At 36.1% G+C, this 16573-nt stretch overlaps 2 protein-coding genes across 3 annotated transcripts; both read right to left on the bottom strand.

Moving 5' to 3' along the window:
- Positions 1 to 332: 332 nt before the first annotated feature.
- LOC125649778 (cholecystokinin receptor type A-like) lies at positions 333 to 1866 on the bottom strand. Its single transcript, XM_048877532.2, has one exon. It carries the CDS (start codon positions 1676 to 1678, stop codon positions 446 to 448), a length of 1233 nt encoding a protein of 410 aa, XP_048733489.1. The 5' UTR covers positions 1679 to 1866; the 3' UTR covers positions 333 to 445.
- A 94-nt stretch (positions 1867 to 1960) lies between these two features.
- LOC125649777 (arrestin domain-containing protein 3-like) lies at positions 1961 to 15216 on the bottom strand. 2 transcript variants are annotated; one of them, XM_048877529.2, is made up of 8 exons: positions 15046 to 15216; positions 10999 to 11118; positions 9765 to 9932; positions 8910 to 9133; positions 7145 to 7324; positions 6547 to 6849; positions 6232 to 6394; positions 1961 to 3992 (listed from the first exon to the last, which is right to left on the bottom strand). In XM_048877529.2, the coding sequence occupies exons 2-8, from the start codon at positions 11114 to 11116 to the stop codon at positions 3826 to 3828; spliced, it is 1323 nt and encodes a 440-aa protein (XP_048733486.1). In that variant the 5' UTR covers positions 11117 to 11118; positions 15046 to 15216; the 3' UTR covers positions 1961 to 3825. The 2 variants fall into 2 exon arrangements, with proteins under 2 accessions (XP_048733486.1, XP_048733488.1); XM_048877531.2 differs by lacking the exon at positions 7145 to 7324 and having other exon boundaries at positions 2080 to 3992.
- Positions 15217 to 16573: the final 1357 nt, after the last annotated feature.

Raw genomic sequence — 16573 nt, 5'->3', positions numbered from 1 at the left:
CCTTTAACCAAACAGTGCCTCTTTAATTACTCAGCCGGGAATTCCGTACAAGAAAACAACACGCTCCCTATCTACACCCTCTTTGTTTATGCCATACTGCATGTAGTAGATTTATGTTGATCAGATGTATACGGAAATAATCAAGTACTCCATATCCTATCTCTAACCGCAACCCACTTCACGATACCCAATAACCGAGAAGAATTTCAATAGAAGTAAACATGGTGTATTGTTGTCCAAATTATTCTTAATTGGAGGTCGGCCATTATGACGATGTAGAGTACCTCCTTAATTGGACATAGGTAGAGGGACTGTGAAGAAAGGGAAACACATTTAAACACAGTTCTCTTTATCGGATATAGCAGGCATGTACATGCATCTATACATCGGTGAACACGAATGACAGGCAAAACATTAGACGTCGCTAAAACACTACACAAATCACCTATCTGTGTGTCTTGCAAATACTTTTCAGAAGAATTCGCCTAAACTTCCTGTCAAGAAAACTGTAAATGAAAGGGTTTATAATATTGTTGATAAAAATGGACCTTGTCACTATAGGCAAAACGGCTGACACTACAGGTCCGGGTTTTGCAATAAACCCGCCCTTGACGGCAGTCCAGATCGTGATTACTAGATGCGGAAGGTAACTCAAAATAAATGCCATGCAAATTGCAAAAGCAATTTTGGTAATTTTTTTCTTTGATTTGTCCTCCGAGTTGGTTTCGTTTCGTTGCTTGGATCTGTTCATATTGCTATCGTTTGAAGGTTTGACTTTCTGAGAGGGCGAAGTTGTGTTATTGACATTAACAAGAACCACTGCCTCTTGTTTTTGGCTTGACAGTTTTGTAGATGACGTTTTTCTGGTGGAAATTGACGATGAAATTGATGCTTTGAAGGTGCTACGAAATTTTATGTGCTTGAAGATTTTCCTAGCTATGAGAATGTAGATAACCATCAGTAGCACAATGGCAAATACAAAAATGAGGAAGAGAACAGCGTTGTGAACCATTGGGTAGATCGTGCTGCGGTACTTGTCATCCGTTGAGCAATCGTAGCCTGTGACGTTGTATGGAAGCTTAACATGTCTAGTTCCAAGCAGAAAGAGGATCGGCCACGATAGCAAAATGGCAAGCAGCACTGCGATACCGCAAGCAATTTTTGCCGTAAAGACAGTCATCTGGGTTTTCAATGGCTTGCACACTCTTCGGTATCTATCCACAGACAATCCAATAATAACGAAAATTGAGGTCAAAGCAATGAAAGTGTTGTTAAAGCGGAAAAATTTACATGCTCCAACAGCGTAAAACGTATATTGAAAGTTCATTTCGATTATCTCAAACGGCATACAGACTACGCATCCCACCAAATCTATGATGGCCAGAGCCACGATGAAGGTCCGGTGGGTACTGCTTTCGAATTTGAAGAGATAGACAAACAGCACTGTAAGGTTTCCCGGCACTCCAAACAGAATGAGGGTTGCTAAGTAGACCATAGGTGGCAACCTTCTTTGAACCTCGATTTGGTTTAGTTCCTCGAGTGTTAGATTTAGGATGGCATGATTCTGGGTTGTTGTCGATTCCACTCTTGATATTGTAGAGAAATTACTCCCACACACTGATGATACCGTTGTTAAGTTTTCATCGTAAATAGTTGACATTTTGTTTGTGATGTCCATTTTAACGATTGCTTTGAAATTTGAACCACATCAATCAAGTGCAAATCGGGAAACTACATTGAGTTTTGATGAATATATGACGTTCAATCATGAGACCGAACCAGTCATAATACTTGTGGATAGGATTGACCCATCAAAACAAAGTTTGTCAAGTGCTAGTTCCGAAAAAGATTTACTGCTCACTTACTAAACAAGTAGATTCATCTAATGCGGTGTTAAGTTATTCGTCGGCATGAATAGAAACTGATGTAAAGTGTTCAACCACTTCTTACACCCTCCATTATGTTTTGACTTATGCGGTATGTATGAAGACGGTTGACTGACCAAACCTCCGATATCATATCGTCGTATTCATTAATTAGTATCATATATACCAACTGCCCGAAAAATGCACAAAGGTATTCAAATCAGTTAAGTTTATTGTATGATATATATCATGGCTTCGAGTTGTGTACAAATGTAAAACTGTCTTGACTCGACAACACTCATACTGGACAGAAAAATCCTGCAATGTAGGATCATCGGAAACCAAAAGATTTATTGTTAAAGATGGGGTCCTCCAGTTTAGTAGTGACCCTCGAGCATCACAGCCGACATCATGTTGAAACAAGTTTTGTTCAGTAACTTTAATCTTCGAGCGATTAAACTTTTAAAGCTGACTAATAATCATATCTAGCATGTAAAGATATTTTGAAAGTTCGAATGCTGTAACATAGTTTAGCGATGTTATTTGGAATCGTTCTGTCTTCAAACATCGCTTTTACAGCTTTCAATTATCCAACAGAAGGGTACGAGACGCAACTATCTGCTGGCAAGGTGATGGTCACAGTATTTTGCGACGCAAAAGGCGTTATTATGTTGGACTTTTTACACAAGAAAAGTACAATAACTGAGTGTACTGTGCAAACTTGCTAGACCAGCTGAGAACCGCCACCCGTGAAAAATGCCGAGGTAAACTCTCTAAAGGTGTTTTAATGCAACAGGACAACGCAAGAATCCTCACTTGCAAAGTTGCAATGGCTGCTGTAAAGCGAAACGGGTATGAATTAATACCACATTCTGCCTATTCGCCTTACCTAGCTCCTAGCGACTTTTTCCTATTCCCAATCTTGAAAAGGGATATCCATGGACGTCATTTCTGGCCTGACGAAGACGTCGTGACGGCAGTTGAGGAGCGGGTCAATGGAAAGGACCCTGACTTTAACACCGTTGATCTAAGTGCATCACACCATGGGGCAATTACATTGAAAAAGAAGAGGTGGATCTCAACCGGAAATAAGTAAGGCTGGTTACTTATTGACTCGCTCTCGTATATCCACTCTTGAAAATATCAACTTGTACAAAGCAAACCTCTATTTTCATTTTATGATTTTGTGTTTGATTGGTGGCATTTTCAATGTGGTAAAAAGTGTATAAATATGATACCATCCTACAAATGATGCATTTAAATTGCCACGATTTACATACTCATAATATTATCAGACACGTCGACATGTATTACTATTAGATGTTTTTATTTGTCTACCGTCTCTCTGTCTGACTTCTCAAGAACCAGAGAGCATATATATATATATATATATAAGGAATGATGTCGGCCCAGTGTCAGGGATCTTGGAAAGAAGTGAATCATTTCTGGAGGTCGATGTAGATCTGCCATTACGACCGACACAGATGTATATTACTAGGCTTGTATAATACAGTGTAAAACAATTCCACTCGCCTATCATTCGATACTAAAGATCCGCTGTGTAGTCTCGCAATTATCGGCACTACATTTACTTTCTGCAATTGATTTCATTCCTTAAGTCGAACAAGACATAGCACAAGAGAGCCCCGCAGCAATTCATAACCTAATAATGCATTCTTAACGATCCACCGAAATGCAATGGTTTGGATTTTTATTTTGCTGTGCGTAATAAACAGAATTTTCCCTTGTTAGTTCATATAGAGACCTATTGTCTTACAAAGGGACTTAGTTTCCTACATGAGCAATTCATATATCTTTTTCCTCAAGGATTTCCAGTAAATATTTCATAATTCAATATAATTTATCAAATATAAAACATATATTATCTTCATAGAAAAATACAATTGTTTTCACAAGATAATGTTCATATTTTGAAAGTTCAATATCATTCCTCGTGCATCTAAATTGGCACTTTTGCCTCTGGCGTTTCTACCATATTAGTATGTGGTTGGTTATTGGAATAGAAAATGCAGACTGGAGCAAATTTCAGCAGGCCTTGGGTGTGCTCGTTGTCTTCCTCATCCGTGATGTCATTCTGTCCAAAGACGCACTCCGAGTAACTAGGGGCTGAAAAAGAGAACAGAGGCCCAATGGTCACAGTGTACACCTGGGATATCTAACATCAATAGAGGCTCAACGATTATCCTAAACCTACCATCAGACAACTATATACGCTACACGTGTCAGGATGCCTGTTAGCAGACTAAAAGCAGTCTGGCGAAATAAAAATCGGCGCCCATATAGGTAGTAGTTATATCAGAATTTGTAAGTATCATGACCCATGGGACTAGAGTGGGCTTATATACAAATATTCCCGGTGGGCCTCTCTCACAATCTTTCAAATAGCGACAAAATAATTACAGCTTGATCTTCATACGAGGATCCATGCAAATTAAGATGTGATCTTGTTATTTCAAAAGCTTGTTTTTAAGCCACATAATGTTATTTCAGACACTGAACCCCCTGATTTGGTCTCATACCAAGGACCTGCTTTTGAACAGAATAGACTCTACACTTCAGGGAATATGTGGAAGACATTTTGACGTTTCTTTCATGTAGAAGCTACATAAGGATGCATGCATACGTACACTGTTCTCACAAATTGTGGTATTGTTATCCTTATTATTGTTCCCCTTTATTTTCCTACCTGAAAAAATTTACACCCCATTGTCAATCCTGATCACAAGGGCTATAGTTTGAAGAGAGAGGGAAAATACCCACCGGCCGTAGCAAAACGAGGCGTATTGGTGATATTTTGGATTTCTATACTGGACTGCAGGGGGTAGAGAAATTCATATTTCAATCAAATTTTAGGGATCTTCAGACCTACTCGGCATGGTGGATTTGCAAAATAGCATTTTCAAGGAATTCACACCCTCCCAAGGTTGGCCGCTATGTAGGATTGCAAAATTGGAATTACAATGTATTTTGTTTACTCTTTTGTACAGGGTGATGATCCGTATACTTTGAACCCTTCATTGTTAACTGTCTGAAACATTGATTTCTTTATCAACCTTTCCTTTTCATAGAATTATCTACACTGTACAGCTGTCGAAGAATATCATTACTAATTCTTACTGGAGTCAACAGTGAGAAGTCGAACATGTGAAAAGGTTTGACGGACAAACATTGGTCATTTGATTCAACAGTTCCAGTGAATTATCAAGACAAGTGTATATTCATATATTGACCATCTGACAAGTGTATATTCATATATTGACCATCTGGGTGATGATATATAAGATATATGTACATGTACTAGAATATGGAAGAGAAAGCTGGAATCATGGCAAGACGAAAACAGAGCCATAGACTAGAAAATGATTTTGTCCATGGAAATAAGAGATCCACTGACCTGTAGCTCTCTGGTTTATCCTAATATTTTCCCAGAGAGCTACAAATCTCTGATCTGTCCTAATATTTTCCCAGAGAGCTACAAATCTCTGATCTGTCCTAATATTTTCCCAGAGAGCTACAAATCTCTGATCTGTCCCAATATTTTCCCAGAGAGCTACAAATCTCTGATCTGTCCCAATATTTTCCCAGAGAGCTACAAATCTCTGCTCTGTCTCAATACCAGAGAGTTACATATCTCTGGTCTATCCCAAAATTTTCCCAGAGAGCTACAGATCTCTGGTCTATCCCAATATTTTCCCAGAGAGCTACAAATCTCTAGTCTGCCCTAATATTTTCCCAGAGAGCTACAGATCTGCAATTATCCCTTACATTATTATGGCGTAAAACAAACATTTCTAATATCTTATCAGTGCCCTTGATCTTGGCCAATGGAATTGTTATGATAAACTTTGGCCATAACCTATTAAAAAAAATAGATTTTTAAAGTCTACGAAGTTGTGACCCAGAGAACTAGTGACATTAACCTTGATAAGAACTTGATTTATGGCCATGACACATTGTATCGAAAATATATGACCTTCTAATATGTCATCATATTACCATGTTGTGGCTCAGACACACAGAGGATGACCCTTAGTCATGCCATTTGTGTATCATATGTGCTGTTCGGCGAAAACTGTTCATCTGGCATTGTTATAGTATACTGAAAGTGGTTTTAATTTCGCGGTGCTAAAACTTCGCGGTTTTTCACATTGGTCTAATTGCAATGGTTTTATTTTCGCGGAATTCAAATTTTATTTTGATTACTGGTAACTGTTCAAAACGTATTGTGTCCCCGATCGCGAACATAGCGAAATTAAAACCACTGCAATCATTTCCCCATTTACAGTAACTAGAGAGGGTTAGCAGTTGAATGAGTGCGCAAATACTGCACTATCTGCTAACTTACGTTGGTCGTCACTGGCGAATGAAGGCACAGGCATGGGAGGGGCCGATGGTACGACGGCGTGGGCATTTTGATGCACCAGCTGAGGGCGTAATGGCACTGTTCCGATAATAACCTCTATAGGAATCTCCAAATTGGACAACGAACCAAGAGTTCCGATGACCAGCTATTCAAAAAAGAAACCAAAACTAAACATATGTATTATCGAGTATGTATAGTACACTGCACGTGCATGCATAAACACATGAATTGCATTTTTTTTTTTTTTATAACTTCGCGCATATTACACAAAACTTGAATGGCTGATATTGAAGATACCTTTAAGAAATAACGAATGTCAATGATGTTACACCGCTCCAGAAAAGAGGGAGGCACTGGGGGAATGACAAGACCCATTCCTTTCCAAACAACAGATTCTCCTCCTTGGACTCCTGGATGTGAGATTCGGGTAACCTCTTTTTCGAGTTTTCGCGTTTTTAAGGTTTCCATTCTGGAGGGATTTTTCGGCGGGAAGACTAAAACCTCCGAGATCTTGTTCTCGGTGGCCGTTCGCTTAAGAGGATTTTTTACTCTCTTTGGAAGGGAACGTGTTTTTTGCGCTGTCGAGAAATAAATCGTTTTCTGAAAAAGGAAGAGGATTTCATGTTTACTATAAAGTTACAGATTTAAAAAAAACCAATGTTTCTATTTTAGTTACTGTGATAAACACCAGTGTTAACGAATACGGTTGTAGCAGTAATTCATGTGAACACATTGAATTGATTGCACAAAACAAATAAGTGCATTTTCGTGCCGTAATAAACGAGGCTTAAAACTTAACGCTTTCTTATATGACAGACATTTTGTATCCCTCTGTTTTCCTTAGCTCAGAGAAATCAATAAGTGTGTGATTAGTTTGACAGTAGGGTACTTTTACCATCTCCAAAATAGCCCAGACGTCGCATTCAAACGAAGACAGATTTTGAATTTCTGCGTTTATATTGATCATTTCTCCAGGAACAAATCCTATCTTGTCCAGATAAATGGTTCCCGATACCGGCCCAGATTTACAACACAGGCAACACATTCTCTTGGCCCTTCTATTGCTTGTGGAATGCTGTTAAAAATAAAATACAAAAAATGGGGGATAGATACTTTAATTTCTTTGACTGTCTCATTATGTGTTATAATGACTATAATTCCGGCAAGGAAAATTACATCTTAACACCGTAATGGAAAATCATAAAGTGGTCTTTATTGCTTCTTATCGATTCCGTTGTCAAAAATATATGAGCTTTTGCTAAATAAGTACTTGTTAGCCATGTTGTTCGGGATTACACGGTTCTATCGATATTACTCTCGGAGGGAAGTCAGATATTGAAAACTTACCATTTTAAATAGGGATACGTGATGTATAAAATGTTATTGATGTAAATGAACCGAAAAGATGCGGCTTGATTTTGTAATGAACGTAACAGAGGATGTTCAATTTTCGGTAGTGGTTAGACATGCAAATTATATTGTGAGTGGGACAGGGTTGTTAAGTATTTTCACGAATGCAAGACACGAGTCAAAATATTTAAAATGTAATTTTTTCACGAGCGATGCAGATTGTAATTTTTAAGATAAATTGTAATTGATTACCATATGGGCAATCATTAGGGTATCGCTATCGTGTTATTAAAATACGGAAGTTCCGAGTTTCCCAAGAGTTATTTCCCTTTGTCGAACTCTTCCGTAAGTTATGACGTAAAATATGATGACAGTGGGTACATTTGCTAATTACCATCGTTGTATTATTTCTTAAAAGATGATATCCAGAGTTTCTGAGACCATCCTATCTCAGGGAAAAGGCAACATTAGTGAGTTTATGAGTATTGCATAACAAAATGGCTCAAACAAATATTGTGAATTGCCATCTTTCTTTGATAAAAGCGTCACTCATGTAGAAGAGGAAACGAATAATGATTCAATAGCCAATTTGATGATCTTATTCAAACAAATTATGCTTGATATGGCCAGAATATGCATACCAGTGATTGAAATAAACAAAAGTTACGCTTTTATTACATTAATCGTACGTAATCGTTATGTACAATGCCAGTCTACGATATAATGTATACATTGTGTACCCACCATACGTCATAAAATGCGAAAGAGTTCGACAAAGGGAAATAACTTTTGGGTAACGCGGAACTTGCGTATTACTACTACTATTATTAATTTGTTCGTATAATTCTACTACATGTACATACAAATTCATAAAGACTGTGGTTGCAATTTGTTAACCTTTGGGACAATTGTGCAAATGATGTTACAGTGAAATAGTGAGGTCTATTAAATTCTACATATCATGACGTTCCCCCAATATTTTTGATGACTATTGATGCATTTAGCAGATCATTAATCTCAATGCACGTTTTATTTCAATGCAAATCATTGATTCTATAGGTTAAGTAATTGAGAAAGATGAGATCTGCAAACCAGAATGTTCCCTCGAGTTCTTTGATGAACATTGGTGCACTTTGAAGATCATTTTAAAAAAACCGGTATTCTAAAACGATATGATTAATCTATCGAATGAACGTTGTAATGTTGAAATGTAATTGAATAGATGAACCAGAAGATGTCTGCTTACCATGGCGTTTCTCTGAGTATTTAGAAATGTAATTGAATAGATTAACCAGAAGATGTCTGCTTACCATGGCGTTTCTCTGAGTATTGAGATCTAAAGGTGATATTAGCGTGAACGCTCTCTTATAATTTGTGTTGAAACTCCAGGGCCTGTCTAAGGTGGCGTTGATAACGTATCGAATGTAGCCCCATGGGCCCTCAAACGATGAAGGGAGGACATCTGGGAGACCAAAATCAAAGGGAAAAGTGTGACGTCCAAGGGGGAGAATGTTATTATCTCCCTCACCTCGCCCTAAACAAGAAAAAAAAAATCTTCTGTGAAAATTTTAGCATTGGGGATGTATTTATATGTTTTAAAACTCAAGTGGGCAAACCTTTTTTATTATTATTATTAATCTAAGTCTGTCATAAACTTTGGACATTTTAAGCATCAGAACCTCTTCACAACCATTCACAAAAACTGGAGCCAGAACATTTTTCTTTCATTGGCCTCTCGAAAATGATACTATTTTGCGGAGCAATCTAAATTCAAACAGTCATCGTTAATTGACTGTTTATTTTACATCCCTTCGGAAATTGTTCACTTACTGGAAACGTCACCAGCTGTAGGTAAAATGCTATAAATTTAGACCTATATATGATGCTCGGGGTTGAAGTAGTGACAACTCTTAATAGTGCCAACCCCTGGTGTGAGACGGGATGTTTTTTAAAGTATCACCCATAAATCCTTAAATGACGGAGAAATCTCTTTTGATTTACCCATCTTACACAGTCTATAAAGAAGTTGTTACTTATCCATAAAAGTGAAAATACAGCATAACCTAACACGCAACACTATAATTCATATAGATAATAATGACTACAATGGTGATCTCTAGGACTCATGAGTGGGCGTTTTAATTGTTAATTGTTTGTTTTAATACCATTTCCAAATAGAGGAATTGTTCGATTGAAGTATTCCTCTGAAGCTGAGTAGTTGTCATCCGATGGAAGTCGAAAGCCGCCTTTCTTAGGACCCGAAGTTTCGTCGTAAGGACTCGATGAACCCGGCCAGTCCACGTACGCCTCTCCACGAAATGTTATCCTTATTTCTTAAAGAGAAGAAAAATTGTGAAATAGATAAATAAATAAAAAGAAAAACTGAGTTTTTAGATTCTAAGGAAGGAGAGATTAAACTTTATAAATAAAAGACAAGAAAGAGAAAGAAAGCAGCAAGATCTTATTAAAAATAACACACCGAAGAACTAGGAAAGAAAATATAGGAATTATCCCCCCTACCACTTTTTAATCTATTAAAGATTAATATTTACCAATATTTAGTCAGTTGATACAGCTTTGATGTTCTATTGGTTGTAATTCTCGATAATGAAATACACAACCCCCCCCCCCCAAAAGAAAAAAGAAAACAAAATAAAACCACCCCTAATAAAACCCAACTAAACAACAATTTAACGGGATATGGACATGATTTGAGCTGAAAGTTTTCAAATTTTAAGTTTCCATTTCTAATGTTTAGAATGCTTAACTAAGGTATTTTTAATGGTCAGCAAAAATTTGAATGTCTGTTATCGAGGTACATGGGAGATACAGAGCTCACAATTCTTTATTATATAAACAAGGCTCGTGCCATGTTTTTGTTTACATAGGTTAAATATACTAGTAAAAGTTTCGTTTAAAGCAGATTTTTTGAATTTTCAAGTTAATTCTGAACACAATTAAATGGTTTCTAGTGTTTGTTACATCTCATTTTGTTTTAAACATGCTATTTTCTATTAAACAATCTTTATGTAAACAAAAACATGGCAAGATCCTTGTTTACAAAACAAAGAATTGTGAGTGTTGTATCTCACTTGTAACTCAACAACTGATATTCAAATTTTGGTTGACCATTAGAAATACTTTAGTTAAGCGTTGTAGACAATAAAATTGGAAAAATAAAATTTTCAGCTCAACCGTGTCCATGCCCCTTTAAAAACGCTGTGACACACAAGGGACTTTGAAATTAACACAAAAACTATACTTTATAAAGAAGTGATAATTTTTGTTTGTGTTTTAGGTTATTTAAGAACCATGGAAACTCGTGACAAAGAATGAAAACAAACATTAGTCCTTAGATGATAGATCAGTAAATGAGAATGTGGTGTGTTTATACTATACCTCTGATCTTCAGGGCTTCGCTTAGCTCCAGTACTATTTCACCTCTGACAACCTGTCCCGGGTAATATACACCTTGTTGATTTTCTAATTCAATTATAAAATTCTGAATCTTCCCCATATCTACAGAGAATAAAGAACAATATTCCAACAGTGTGTTCTGATCTGGGAACAGAATGTTTCGGAATATGAATACATCGGACACATTTTTTTTTACGCATTACTTCAGTTGCTGCGTAATATGCCCCCAACCCTGTACATATACCCTGATTTAAGGTAGTACTCTACATCGTCATAATGGTTGACTTCCTTTAAAAACATGGATGAAAAAATCGAGATCAGCAATATTTGACTTTTCCTTTTCCATTTAAATACCTAGCCGAGTAGCTCAGTAGGTTAGAATACCGACTGCTGAACTGTAGGTCGCAGGTTCGAGTGCAGCAGGGGTTTTAAATTTTTTTCAGATTACCTTTTACTAAAACTGTATTTTTTGACAAAATAAAGTAAATTTGAACATTTTCAACTTCAAAATACTGTTGTACATGTCCTCCACTCTTCATCTACATCAAATTTCTCTGGTGTAGCATACCTCCTTAAAAGGAATTCTTTTTAAATCAAAGTATGCAAGTTCAAGGGCGAAAATTTACGCACTGATATTTCAGTTTAACTGCGCAGCACCTGGAAGATGTACCTGCAGACAACTGTCGCGAAGCAAAATACTATTGATTTCTTGAATTTAAAACACGATTATTTTTCTCTCTTGAAAATCTATTTTAAATTCTGACAATATTGTCACGTTAAGAAAATGAAGTAAATTCTTAAAAGCTATCCATCATACCCTGTCCCCTCTATAATGACTTTGTTTATATTGCTGCAGTTTGTACATATGTATATATTGTGAACACATCATATTGTAAATTTGTATGAATACTTATATATATTTTCTCAATATCTTTGTACTATTGGTAAGGAGAATCTAGAATTGAATAACCACGCATAGCAATCTCTTTAAAATACAGAAAATACAGGAAAAGTGATACATTGTAAGTAGTAATGTGATCCTGATGTAAGTTATTACGTCGTCCATTTTTACCGAGATTTTCAGTATAAAGTAACTTAATTCTACTGTAAAAGTCATCGCACTTTTAATAAAAATACTAGTACTCGATTTTATTGCTAAAAAATTATACTGTATCTTGCTTTTAAATGACACATTTAGATCGTACATGTAATATCGGTCTGTGTTTACCGATTCTGACTGTTGTGAGATAAGAATAGAACGCCAATACAAAAGTTCAGAACCAATAGGCATATGTACATGTAGCAGCAAACATCGACATTATTCTATAATTTCGACGAACCTCCTTTGGGAACTACTTCTACACTTACATAACGAGTACTATGTACATATCTGTATTGTCCTACAGCTCCTTATATAACGGGTTCTATGTACATATCTCATTCCTACAGCTCCTTATATAACGAGTTCTATGTACATATCTCAGTCTCACAGCTCCTTAGTACTATGTACATATCTCAGTCTCACAACTCTTTATATAACGAGTACTATGTACATATCTGTATTGTCCTACAGCTCCTTATATAACGGGTTCTATGTAAATATCTCAGTCCTACAGCTCCTTATATAACGAGTACTATGTACATATCTCAGCCCTACAGCTCCTTATATAACGAGTAGTATGTACATATCTCAGTCATACAACTCCTTATATAACGGGTTCTATGTACATATCTCAGTTCTACAGCTCCTTATATAACGAGTACTATATACATATCTCAGTCCTACAGCTCCTTATATAACGAGTACTATATACATATCTCAGTCCTACAGCTCCTTATATAACGAGTAACATATCTCAGTCACACAGCTCCTTATATAACGAGTATCATGTACATATCTCATTCCTACAGCTCCTTATATAACGAGTATCATGTACATATCTCATTCCTACAGCTCCTTATATAACGAGTATCATGTACATATCTCAGTTCTACAGCCCCTTATATAACGAGTACTATATACATATCTCAGTCCTACAGCTCCTAATATAACGAGTTCTATGTACATATCTCAGTCTCACAGCTCCTTATATAACGAGTAACATATCTCAGTCCTACAGCTCCTTATATAACGAGTACTATATACATATCTCAGTCCTACAGCTCCTTATATAACGAGTTCTATGTACATATCTGAGTCCTACAGCTCCTTATATAACGAGTTCTATGTACATATCTCAGTCTCACAGCTCCTTATATAACGAGTACTATGTACATATCTCAGTCCTACAGCTCCTTATATAACGAGTTCTATGTACATATCTCAGTTCTACAGCTCCTTATATAACGAGTAGTATGTATATATCTCAGTCCTACAGCTCCTTATATAACGAGTACTATATACATATCTCAGTCCTACAGCTCCTTATATAACGAGTATCATGTACATATCTCAGTCCTACAACTCCTTATATAACGAGTAGTATGTATATATCTCAGTCCTACAGCTCCTTATATAACGAGTACTATGTACATATCTCAGCCCTACAGCTCCTTATATAACGAGTTCTATGTACATATCTCAGTCTCACAGCTCCTTATATAACGAGTTCTATGTACATATCTCAGTCTCACAGCTCCTTATAAAACGAGTTCTATGTACATATCTGAGTCCTACAGCTCCTTATATAACGAGTTCTATGTACATATCTCAGTCTCACAGCTCCTTATATAACGAGTTCTATGTACATATCTCAGTCTCACAGCTCCTTATAAAACGAGTTCTATGTACATATCTGAGTCCTACAGCTCCTTATATAACGGGTTCTATGTAAATATCTGTCCTACAGCTCCTTATATAACGAGTACTATATACATATCTCAGTCTCACAGCTCCTTATATAACGAGTTCTATGTACATATCTCAATCTCACAGCTCCTTATATAACGGGTTCTATGTACATATCTGCTCAGATCGTGGGGAGTGCGATAAAGACAATATAAACTTCATGCACGGCATGGATTTATATATATCTAAAGATTCGGCAATCAATAATATAAAACAGGGTATGGTGATGTCGAGATGTCGGGCTTCATTTAATTTTCAGTTGTCCCCAAGCACTCTTCGATATGCCAAAATCATTTTACATGATCCAATATAGCGCATCCAAATATAATATTCTTTACAATATAGATTATTAGTTTATGTTCACTTTGTTCAACTTATTATTTTATGCCTATTTCTTAAATATGATTTTGTTTTTGTTTTTGTGATTTATCCCGGAATGATAAAAAAGTGCTTTGTTTGCAAATAAGATACTATAGAGTCAAAATTTCGCTGTGATTTGATGCAGAATATGAATATCTAGGAAAATATGCCTGAACGACACAAATAGACGTTCTAATCTTTTGAATAAAAAAATATTTATGAAAATTGAAAACGTTATTTGTTAATATTTTTGAAATCTACGGAAATCAACAAGTGACTTTCAAATTAACATAAAAACTATACTTTACAAAGAAGTGAGATTTGTTTGTTTGTTTTAGGTTATTTAAGAACCATGGAAACTCGGGAAAAATTAAACTAATATACACCTTGTTGATTTTCTAATTCAATTATAAAATTCTAAATCTTCCCCATATCTACAGAGAATAAGGAACAATATTCCAACAGTTTGATCTGATCTGGGAACAGAATGTTTCGGAATATGAATACATCGGACACATTTTTTTTTACGCATTACTTCAGTTGCTGTGTAATATGCCCCCTAACCCTGTACACATACCCTGATTTAAAAGGAATTCTTTTTAAATCAAAGTATGCAAGTTCAAGGGCGAAAATTTACGCACTGATATTTCAATTTAACTGCGCAGCACCTGGAAGATGTACCTGCAGACAACTGTCGCGAAGCAAAATACTATTGATTTCTTGAATTTAAAACACGATTATTTTTCTTCTCTTGACAAAATGATGTTAAACAATACAAAAGGGGAAATGAATGAAGTTGAAACGGAATAAAGAGGACTTACCTTAAGAATTTGTAATTATTGGCTTACATCACGTGTCCGTTGATTATTGGAATGTCAGATTACAAGGAACTCCCGGACTGTGTAACTTTCTGGTATAGTCAATGTCGTCAATGGAACAATTACAACCGATCGATATTCCGAGGCAACCAGGAGCTGACAGGAACCTGAGCAATTTTACCACGCGTAGCGATCTCTTTAAAATACAGAAAATACAGGAAAAGTGATAAGTAGTAATGCGATCCTCATGCAAGTTCTCATATCGTCCATTTTTACCGCGATTTTCAGTATAAAGTAACTTAATTCTGTTAAAAGCCATCGCATTTTTAATTATTCATATTTCTTAGTAAAAATACTCGATTTTATTGCTAAAATATTAGACTGAATCTTGCTTTTAAATGACACATTTAGATCGTACATGTAATATCGGTCTGTGTTTACCGATTCTGACTGTTGTGAGATAAGAATAGAACGCCAATACAAAAGTTCAGAACCAATAGGCATATGTACATGTAGCAGCAAACATCGACATTATTCTATAATTTCGACGAACCTCCTTTGGGAACTACTTCTACACTTACATAACGAGTACTATGTACATATCTGTATTGTCCTACAGCTCCTTATATAACGGGTTCTATGTACATATCTCATTCCTACAGCTCCTTATATAACGAATTCTATGTACATATCTCAGTCTCACAGCTCCTTAGTACTATGTACATATCTCAGTCTCACAACTCTTTATATAACGAGTACTATGTACATATCTGTATTGTCCTACAGCTCCTTATATAACGAGTACTATGTACATATCTCAGTCTCACAACTCTTTATATAACGAATACTATGTACATATCTCAGTCTCACAACTCTTTATATAACGAATACTATGTACATATCTCAGTCCTACAGCTCCTTATATAACGAGTACTATATACATATCTCAGTCTCACAGCTCCTTATATAACGAGTTCTATGTACATATCTGAGTCCTACAGCTCCTTATATAACGAGTACGATGTACATATCTGAGTCCTACAGCTCCTTATATAACGAGTTCTATGTACATATCTCAGTCTCACAGCTCCTTATATAACGAGTACTATATACATATCTCAGTCCTACAGCTCCTTATATAACGAGTTCTATGTACATATCTGCTCAGATCGAGGGGAGTTCGATAAAGTTACAATATAAACTTCATGCACGGCATGGATTTATATCTATCGAAAGATTCGGCAATCAATGATATAAAACAGGGTATGGCGATGTCGAGATGTCGGGTTTTAGGCGGCAATTTCTCACAACACTCAACATCCAAGTGTCGAATCTAATAGTAGATCTAGGGTCAAATAAATAGGGATATAAAAACCACTAAAATGACCAACGACACGAACAGCAGTGAATTGTCAAATTTTCAGGACGAGCTGTCCCTTCCTCAGGACGATAGAATTTTTACAAAGAAAACAAAACTAAATAGAGAAGGCAAACTAAACTACAAAAGCTGATAACAAACGAAACGTCTACA

The sequence above is a fragment of the Ostrea edulis genome, chromosome 5 (assembly GCF_947568905.1).
Source record: "Ostrea edulis chromosome 5, xbOstEdul1.1, whole genome shotgun sequence".
Lineage (NCBI taxonomy): Eukaryota > Metazoa > Mollusca > Bivalvia > Ostreida > Ostreidae > Ostrea > Ostrea edulis.
Note: the sequence above shows the minus strand (reverse complement) of the source record. Positions and strands in the feature narration are given on the sequence as shown.